This window comes from Pygoscelis adeliae, unplaced genomic scaffold (genome assembly GCF_000699105.1).
Source record: "Pygoscelis adeliae isolate BGI_AS28 unplaced genomic scaffold, ASM69910v1 Scaffold266, whole genome shotgun sequence".
Classification (NCBI taxonomy): domain Eukaryota; kingdom Metazoa; phylum Chordata; class Aves; order Sphenisciformes; family Spheniscidae; genus Pygoscelis; species Pygoscelis adeliae.
The window spans coordinates 654,048-662,027 of record NW_008824987.1 but is presented as its reverse complement, the minus strand read 5'-3'; the positions used below and the strand labels follow the sequence as shown (position 1 = coordinate 662,027).

The following is a 7,980-nucleotide window of genomic DNA, read 5'->3' as shown; positions in this document are numbered from 1 at the left end:
TCCTTGGGGTGTCCTTGTCGGAGACAGTCTTGTATCAAGTGCCAGCACGTGCCGATTGTGTTATGGAGGCTATCCTGATGCCAGCGCCTGTGTTTCCTCCCCAGATGCAAAGCCCACATGAGTCCCGAACAGGAGGAGTCCGTCCAAGAGACCCAGAGCCTAATAAAAGAGAGGCAGAACGTTTTCTTTGAGATGGAGGCCTATCTGCCAAAGAAGAATGGGTAAGAGGCACCTCGCCTCTGGGTTAAACACCAGGTCTTCCCTCCGCCTCCCTGCAGGACAAACCTGCTGTCACCCTGCTCCCAGCGGTGTCACAGCCGTGCTGCCCCGCTCGGGCTCCCCGGAGGACGCCTGGGCAGGAGCCAGGCTGAGCCTCTGCAGCGCTGCGCTCGTCCCCCTCGCTCCTCTGCCTGCCCGTGGCCTTCACCTGCCCTTGAACGGCGGCCGTGTGCCGGGGGGGGCCCCGGCCAACACCCCGGCGCCTGCTGGGGGGGGGGGGTGTAGGGGTGGCTGCTCTGCCGCCTGTCCCCCTGCCCTTGGGAGGAGATGCCAGAGCGTTTGTGCCAGTCACGCTGCCTGGCAGCTCCGAGTGGAAAACAGCTGGGGGCTCGTTCCCGGCCCCACGGCCTCAGCGGTGGCACGAGAGGGAGCGGCTCTGCCTCGCCTCCCCGGCAGCGCTGCCAGCTCCCGGGCAGGCGCCCGTCCTAACGCCTCTGCTCTCTCCCCAGGTTGTACCTGAGTCTGGTGCTCGGGAACGTGAACGTCACGCTGCTCAGCAAGCAGGCCAAGTACGTCCCTCTCGTCACTGCTGCGGCGTGCTTTGCCTGGCTTGGGATCCCCTTGTCACCAGGAAACGACAGCTCCTCCCGGGCTGAGCTGTCGCATGTGCAGACACGTGGCTGGCTTGACCCGCCTGGTGCAGATTCCCTTCCCGGGCTGTCCCCTGCTTCCTTTCCCAGAATCAGCTGAGTCCTTGACTCCCCCTTACGCTCCTGCCACCGGGCCGGGATGGTCCATTAGCTCTGACACGCTAAATAGGATCCTCCACCAAAGCTGTGTCCAGGTTTCCCCCGTGTTAGGGACTTGCAGGAGAGACAGACTTGTGCAGCCGCTGGCGAGCCCCCTCCTCTTCCCTTGGGAAACACCAATGGCCGATTTTGGCCTACGAGAGCACCCCACACGCTGGGACACTAATGCCAGAGGTGCCCAGCCAGGAGCCCGTGTCTCCCTCCCTCCGTTCCCCAGGCCTCCCCTTGAAGAGCTGAGCAGACGCCAACCTGTCCAGCTTCCCAGAGCCCTCTGGGCCACCCGCCAGGTTTGGCATGGTTGGGGGGTGACTTGAAGCTGTCTCAGCTGTGTGAAAGCAGCCTGGTGCGCTCTCCTCTCAGAAATACCCAGGGGACGAGGTTTTTCCTCAGCATGTCCCACAGGTTCCCAACGGAGCATCACTTTTGTCCGGCCAGGTGGAATGGGAGGACAGAGACTTCCAGCAGCTACCCCGCTCCAAGCCTGTCCTTGTGCTTCCCTGCAGGTTCGCGTATAAAGATGAGTATGAGAAGTTCAAGCTCTACCTCACCATCATCTTACTCATCGTGTCCTTCTCCTGTCGGTTCCTCCTCAACTCCAGGTGAGTCCGGCTTGGATGCTGGGCAGAGATCTCCCAGGGCCCCTGCGTTCTCCTCTCCCCTCCTGAAAGGTCCAGGGCTGAACAGGAGATCCTGACAAAGGATCTGGCCACTGCCCTGGAGGTGGGGTGGCTTTTGTGGCTGCTGCGGTCTCGCCGTGGCCGTGTTGGATGGTGGAGAAGCAGGTCTCCCTGCCCGCAGGGCGGGTGGGCATCCTGCAGCGATGGCTGTCTCGGTGCCTGTGCCCCCAGCGCACGGGCAGTGGCTCTGCTGCCACCTTTACATCCTGCTTTGTTTCCCACCAGGGTGACAGATGCTGTCTTTAACTTCCTCCTGGTGTGGTACTACTGCACCCTCACCATCCGGGAGAGCATCTTGATCAACAACGGATCCAAGTAAGTCCCTTGGGCTCGGGGAGGAGGGCCTGCAGCGAGTTGGTCCTTCTCTGCAAGGCCCGGGAGTTGGGAACTATTGCGTAGCTCCGTGCTTCCCAAGGGAGCAGCTCCCTCCTACTCGGGGTGTGTAGCAAACCCTGGCAATGAGCTGTAGGAGTGGGGGTGGGAGGCACTCCCCGTGCAGAGGTGGTGCGGGAAGGTGGAGCAGTGGTTGGAGCGGCCCCGGCCCCTGGGTGCCGCCTGGACCGGAGGCTCTGGGTCCTGCTCCACGCACGGCCGTTTCGTAACCAGCCCTGCTCCTCACCTTGCCCTGGGAGCTGGAGGGCGGCTGCCGCTGGGCTGCCGGTGCTCTCCTGCTGCGTGTTCGGGTCTTGATTCGTGCTCAAAACCTGACGCGCCTTCTCTGTGTCTGCCTTCCAGAATCAGAGGCTGGTGGGTTTTCCATCACTACATCTCCACCTTCCTCTCAGGTGTCATGCTGACGTGGTAAGTCTGCGTCCCCCCGTCTCTTGGCTGTAGAGACCCCGGCCTGCTTGGGCTGCGGCCAGCTCAGATGAAGGGGCCTTCACTGCCCTAACCCGTGGCCGTAGTCCTGCTCTGTGGATGTTGTGGTCTAACGGTCGGCTCCACACGTTCCTCTCCAGGCCCAAGCACCCCAAACAAAAGCAGCCGTCAGCACCTTTGCGCGGCAGGCGGCGCAGGCAGGGTCCCTGGGCTGGGAAACACGATCCCCTGCGTTACAATTCTTGTGGAAGGGCTGTCCCAAACTCCCGTTTTGGTGGGAGCTGGGGCGAGGCAGAGCGCCGTTATCCCGGCCGTGTGGCAGGCAGGGCTGGCTGCGTCCCCTCTCAGCCCCGCGTCCCCCAGCCAGCATTGTCTCTCCGCAGGCCGGACGGGCTCATGTACCAGATGTTCAGGAACCAGTTCCTCTCCTTCTCCATGTACCAGAGTAAGTGCTGCCACGTGTGCCGGCACAGGCAGCTGGGACCGCGGCTGGCCTCGGGTGCCGAACGTGCCCGCCCGGCTCCGCGACACGTGGGGACCCAGCTGTAGCTGCTCACAGCTCTCGGCTCACCTGGGTTTTCCTTCGGCCTCTTTCCACCACCCTGGCGCTGGGACAGTCTTTGTGCGCCGCGTCATCTCGGAGCCGGGCTGATGCTGGGGCCAGGGGACGATGCCTGGGCACCTGCTGACGGGAGCCACGCTCTCCTTGCAGGCTTTGTGCAGTTCCTCCAGTACTACTATCAGAGCGGGTGCTTGTACCGGCTGCGAGCGCTGGGCGAGAGGCACAACATGGATCTGACTGTGGGTAAGCCGGGATCTTCCCGTACTGATCGTCCCAGTCCAGCTGGACCTGCCGTTGCCGCAGGGCCTGCGGCTGCTGGCGGCTCCCCTCCCAGCACTAGTCCGGTGCCCAGCTAACTGGGAGCTGTGGTTTCTGTTAAAGGCAATGGTGACAGTTATTTTTGTTTCGAGGTTAGTTTGACTGTGGTTTATCGGTGGCAGAAATGGTAACAGCTACAAATAAAGCCAAAGCCCTGAAAGCAGCACCTCCCGTGAGGCGGCAGCGTCCTGTAGGCGGGATGCCCCCTTCCTTCTGCTCTCCTGGGGCCGCCGGTAGTAGCAGATGTGGCTCCTGGCATCCGAGCTTCCCCCAGGAAGCGGCTTCACGGACAGAAAACCTTGATCAGGTTTTCTGTCACCTCCCTGGCCCCTGTGACACTGAGCGTTCAGGCTGAGGCACAGCAGCTGCGAGCGAGGGCAGCTTCCTTCAGAGAGCTCCACGTTAGCCTAGGGCTAGGAATCCCTGCCGCAGCCCTCCCAGGGAGTACGAGTGCCCGCAGCCAGGCTGCGTTAGCCCGGCAGGACCTTCTCAGCCAGGCAACGGGGTGGCCACTAAACCTCCCTGCCCGTGACCTCCGGAGCTGGGCTCCATCCGGTCCCCCCGCTAGCACGTTCTCGGGTCCCCGTGCAAACCTTCATCCTTTGCAGAGGGCTTCCAGTCCTGGATGTGGAGAGGCCTCACGTTCCTGCTTCCCTTCCTCTTCTTTGGGCAGGTGAGTGCGCGCCGATCCTTGCGGGGACCTGCAAGAGGCCAGGGCCTCAGGTGGGAGCGGATCATGCCGTACTCCCGGCTGCGCTCGGCAGCCTGGGCGTCACACAGGTCCCCGCAAGCTGCTGCAGCCATGCGATACGGATGCCAGGGGCAGGGAAATGCTTTCGACAAATGCTGAGCCTTTTCTTTTCCTCCAAAGCACCCACCACCTCCACGACTCGGCTGGTGAGATGGGGAGGACCTGGGGTAGTTCTGCCAAGTGCTCAAGTGACGTGCAAAATACGGCAGAGGGGCTGGCTCCAAGAACCCTTCCAAAACCCTTCTGAGCTTCAGCTCTGAGCTGCTGCTGAAGGTCCAGTTCTTCCTGGGTCAGAGCATTGAGGCCGATGGCCAAAAGCAGTAGGCTGGTCTGGGGCTTCCTCCTGGCCGTTGGGCTCCAGAAGGCGGCAAGAAAGGGGGAGATGTCCCAGCTGGGGTCCTCTGGGGACGAGTCCTCTGGCCCCGAGCCTGGACGGGGTTTCACCGCGTGCTGGGGCAGGCTGGCCTCACGCGAGGTCTGCGTGGGGTTTGTGCCCAGAGGAAGCAGCTGGATGAGCCTCTGAAAGCAGGAACTCCCCTAAATCTCCTCTCTCCTGCAGTTCTGGCAGCTCTACAACGCCGTCACCCTCTTCCGCATGATCCAGCACCCGGAATGCAAGGAGTGGCAGGTAAGGGGGCTCCCAGGTGCCCTGGGGCGGGGGATGCCCCAGGCAGGTCCCTCCTGCTGACTCGTGCCTCTCCGGCTCCCGCAGGTCCCCATGTGCGGCCTCCCCTTCTTCATCCTCTTCCTGGGGAACTTCTTCACCACCCTCCGCGTCGTCCACCAGAAGTTTCAGAACAAGAACACAGACACGAAGCAGAATTGAAGGGGGGCAGCGCGGGGGCCAGGACTGTTTCTCCCCACCGGCCCCGTCTCCCATCCCCGTCTCCTCGATGCCGTCCGGACTCTGGTGTCTCACCGTTCTTGGAAGCCTGGGTGTGGGACGGAGCTCGGGGCCTGCTCGCGAACAGACCGCATGTTCACTGCGGCGCCGGGTCACTCACCTGGAGTCGGGAGCACCCTGCAACTCCTGTCCCGTCTGCCTTCCTCCTCCAGGAGAGCGGGGCGCCTGGCACAGCTGCTCCCCTTCCCTCTGCCCTGGAGACATTGACTGGGATGGTTCTCCGGGGTCTAGCCCAGCTCTGCTAGCGCTCCCCACCCCGCTGCGGGCAGGGGGCGGCCCGGGGTGCCCGGCTTGGATCAACTCCCTTGGGACAAGGCAGGGTCCAGGGCCGACGGCTGCCTCTTGCACAGCTCCTGGGGCGGTCAAGGCTCTCCCCCTCCTCTCCCCAGCGCTGCAGCCAGGGCAGCCCCTGCACGCTGAAGGCCGAGGTAAAGAGGCCCTCACATCTCAGGCTGCAAGCAGTCGCTTCCCTGGCTGCCCCAGCAGCCCTCTTTACTTTCAAGGGCAGTTGGAGGCCGTGCACAAGTGCTGGTTTCCAGGCTGTGTCGTACCCCAGTTCCTCCTTCACCTTCAGGCCGCAGGGCAGAGGGGGCTGAGGTGGAGGAGCTGCAGCACTGGAGGGGTGGGACCACCACGAGCCTGAACCAGGCTTCACGCTGGAGCTGCGTGAACAGCACCCTGGTCTCGCATCTCCGGAGGATGCACGTGTAAAAATAAAGGGACGGTGCTGCCTCGGGTCACCGGGGCGCTCCCAGAACAGCGTGCACGCTCTGCTCTGCGGTTTTGGCTCATCTGGCAGGGAAGAAAAGCCATCTCCAGGTGCCCCCACACCAGCCCGGGGTGCAGGGCGCGGTGGGGACGGGAGGGCAGCGCTGCGAGCTCCCTGGGCCGGGGCGCGGGGGGGAGGGGAGGGCAGCGCGGCGGGCCCCCCCCCGCAGCCCCCCCCGGCCTGCCGCAGCCCCGGGCTGTGGCCAGAGCTTTGACCACCCACGGAGCCAAGCCGAGCCCAGCAGGGCTTCGGTGTCCCTGCAGACTGGGGGAAGAGAAGCCCTGTACTACCACCGGGAACTCCTGAAGTGCTGGGAACCAAACAGCACGTCTAGCACAGCTGTGCCTCAGTCCAGAGCCAGCCATCCCCCATTGCCGTCCTCGCCGCCCTGCCAGGGCTCAGCACCCCCAGGGTAGGGGCTGCCCCCAGCTCCAGCTCCGCCTAAACCCAGAGCTGCCCCCGCTCCCCATGTTTCCTCTCCTGGTTAGCAGCCATGGCTCCTGCCTCCCTCTTCCCTCTGGCTGAGCAAAGAGAAGGCAGGAAGCAAACTACAGAAACAGTATTTTTATTCCAAGGGCAAATGTATTTAAATAATTTACAGTCATTGGACAGCCTGAAAGGTTGGGTTTTTTTTTTCATTACTAAATCACAAAGATGTTAAAATAAAAACAGTATTTAAAAAATGACCGTACACAGCGTGAGGGAGGGGCTGGGCACAGGGGAGCTGCCCATTGCAGGACCCCAGGGAGCAAGCAGGGCCCCTGCGGACTGAGACCCCCCCAAGACCAGGTCTCTTCCAGAGGGGAGAGGAGCCATCCCCTCCCCGCTGCGTGCTGGAGCGAAGGCGGGCAGCGGGGGAAAGGAGGGGGGTGCCTGTGGGGCAGCTCTGCCCGGGGCCGGCTGCCAGCCCCGCATCCTAGAAATGGCCAAACAGGGCGGGAGGGAGGCGGGGACAGATCGCTGCCCCACGCCGTGCCCTCGCACCAAACCCGCAGCGCGGGGGGCTGCCGGCTCCTCCACCCCTCTGCCGTCCCCAGGCTGCCCGTGCCGGCAGGCCAGGGCGGTCTGCAGCCCCAGGGGATAAGGCAACACCTCGTGTTCAGGGGAGGACCCCGAGCTCCCCCGGCACCGTCCGTCCCTCCTGCCCCACATCAGCTGTGTCCCTGACCTCATGGCTGGTGCCACGAGGTGCTCCCTGGGGTGCCGGGGGCACCGCGGCTCCTGGACAACAGCCTTCTCAACCCCTTCCACCCCCCAGGGTACGCAGCCCGCCCCGGGGGGGCTGCTGTGGCCCAGGAGGGGTTGGGAGCGACACTGGGGTAGCTGTGGGCTGGGGACGACGCCGTCACCCACAGTAGCAGTGGGCGAGCAGGCTTTCCACCTCCCACGGGCCCATGCCTGGGGACCTGTTCTCTCCCCGGCCCCGCCAGCCCCGCTCTTAGCTCCAGACGTCCAAAGAGTATCGGCCCTTCGTCATCAGTTTCTTTACATAGTCCACGGCCTGGGGCTGGCTCACGTTCCCGAACTCGGCCACGATCTCGTAGAAGGTGTTCTGCACGTCCCGGGCCATGTTGCGAGCATCGCTGGAAACAAGGGGACCGTGAGCGAGGCAGTAAGACATCAGAGCCACAGAGCCCCGGTCGCCTCTCCGCACCCGAACACGGACGGTTCGCTCACCCCAGCCCACCTGCCCGGCCGCTTGCCCTCCCCTGGAAGGACAGCGTAACCCTCCCAGGGCTTGTAAGGCACAAGGGGGTAAACTGAGTCACACTCGTTTTCCTGAGAATAGGGATGTTTTCCCAAAGCCCCTTCCCTGCCACCGGACCTACCCGCACACGTAGATATGAGCGTTCCCCTCATTAACCAGCTTCCAGACGTTTTCCTTGTTCTTCTTCAGTAAGTGCTGAACATAAACCTGGCAGGAAACAAGGTGGGAGTGAGGCGAGAGGAGCAGAGCCCCCACGCCACAGGCCATGGCGAGGGAGGGGAGGCCAAGCCCGTGCCGGTGGCTCCACAAGACAGCGGGGGCGCTGGGTGCTCCTATGTCTGCCGTGGGCCGCCTTCCCCGGCAGCGAGGCTGCAGGCCGGGAGGCTCCAGCCCCCGGGGCCTTTTCTTCCCCCGCCGCCCCGGCCGGGCGCGATGGGGGGCGGC

The 7,980-nt window shown here is 63.7% G+C and overlaps 2 protein-coding genes across 2 annotated transcripts in view; one reads left to right on the top strand and one right to left on the bottom strand.

The window, feature by feature from the left end:
• TMEM120A (transmembrane protein 120A) overlaps positions 1-5,828 on the top strand; it is a 7,062-nt gene extending 1,234 nt beyond the window's left edge. The window contains exons 3-12 of the mRNA XM_009326076.1: positions 105-221; positions 729-788; positions 1,532-1,627; positions 1,931-2,020; positions 2,441-2,506; positions 2,908-2,969; positions 3,237-3,329; positions 4,013-4,077; positions 4,715-4,783; positions 4,868-5,828. Of these exons, the coding sequence (XP_009324351.1) occupies positions 105-221; positions 729-788; positions 1,532-1,627; positions 1,931-2,020; positions 2,441-2,506; positions 2,908-2,969; positions 3,237-3,329; positions 4,013-4,077; positions 4,715-4,783; positions 4,868-4,981 (832 nt within the window). The 3' untranslated portion in view covers positions 4,982-5,828. The remainder of the gene's footprint in view (positions 1-104; positions 222-728; positions 789-1,531; positions 1,628-1,930; positions 2,021-2,440; positions 2,507-2,907; positions 2,970-3,236; positions 3,330-4,012; positions 4,078-4,714; positions 4,784-4,867) is intronic.
• A 1,273-nt stretch (positions 5,829-7,101) lies between these two features.
• The window catches only part of POR (P450 (cytochrome) oxidoreductase), a 28,363-nt gene continuing 27,484 nt past the window's right edge, over positions 7,102-7,980 (bottom strand). The window contains exons 14-15 of the mRNA XM_009326066.1: positions 7,658-7,837; positions 7,102-7,411 (exon numbers count right to left, since the gene is read on the bottom strand). Of these exons, the coding sequence (XP_009324341.1) occupies positions 7,267-7,411; positions 7,658-7,837 (325 nt within the window). The 3' untranslated portion in view covers positions 7,102-7,266. The remainder of the gene's footprint in view (positions 7,412-7,657; positions 7,838-7,980) is intronic.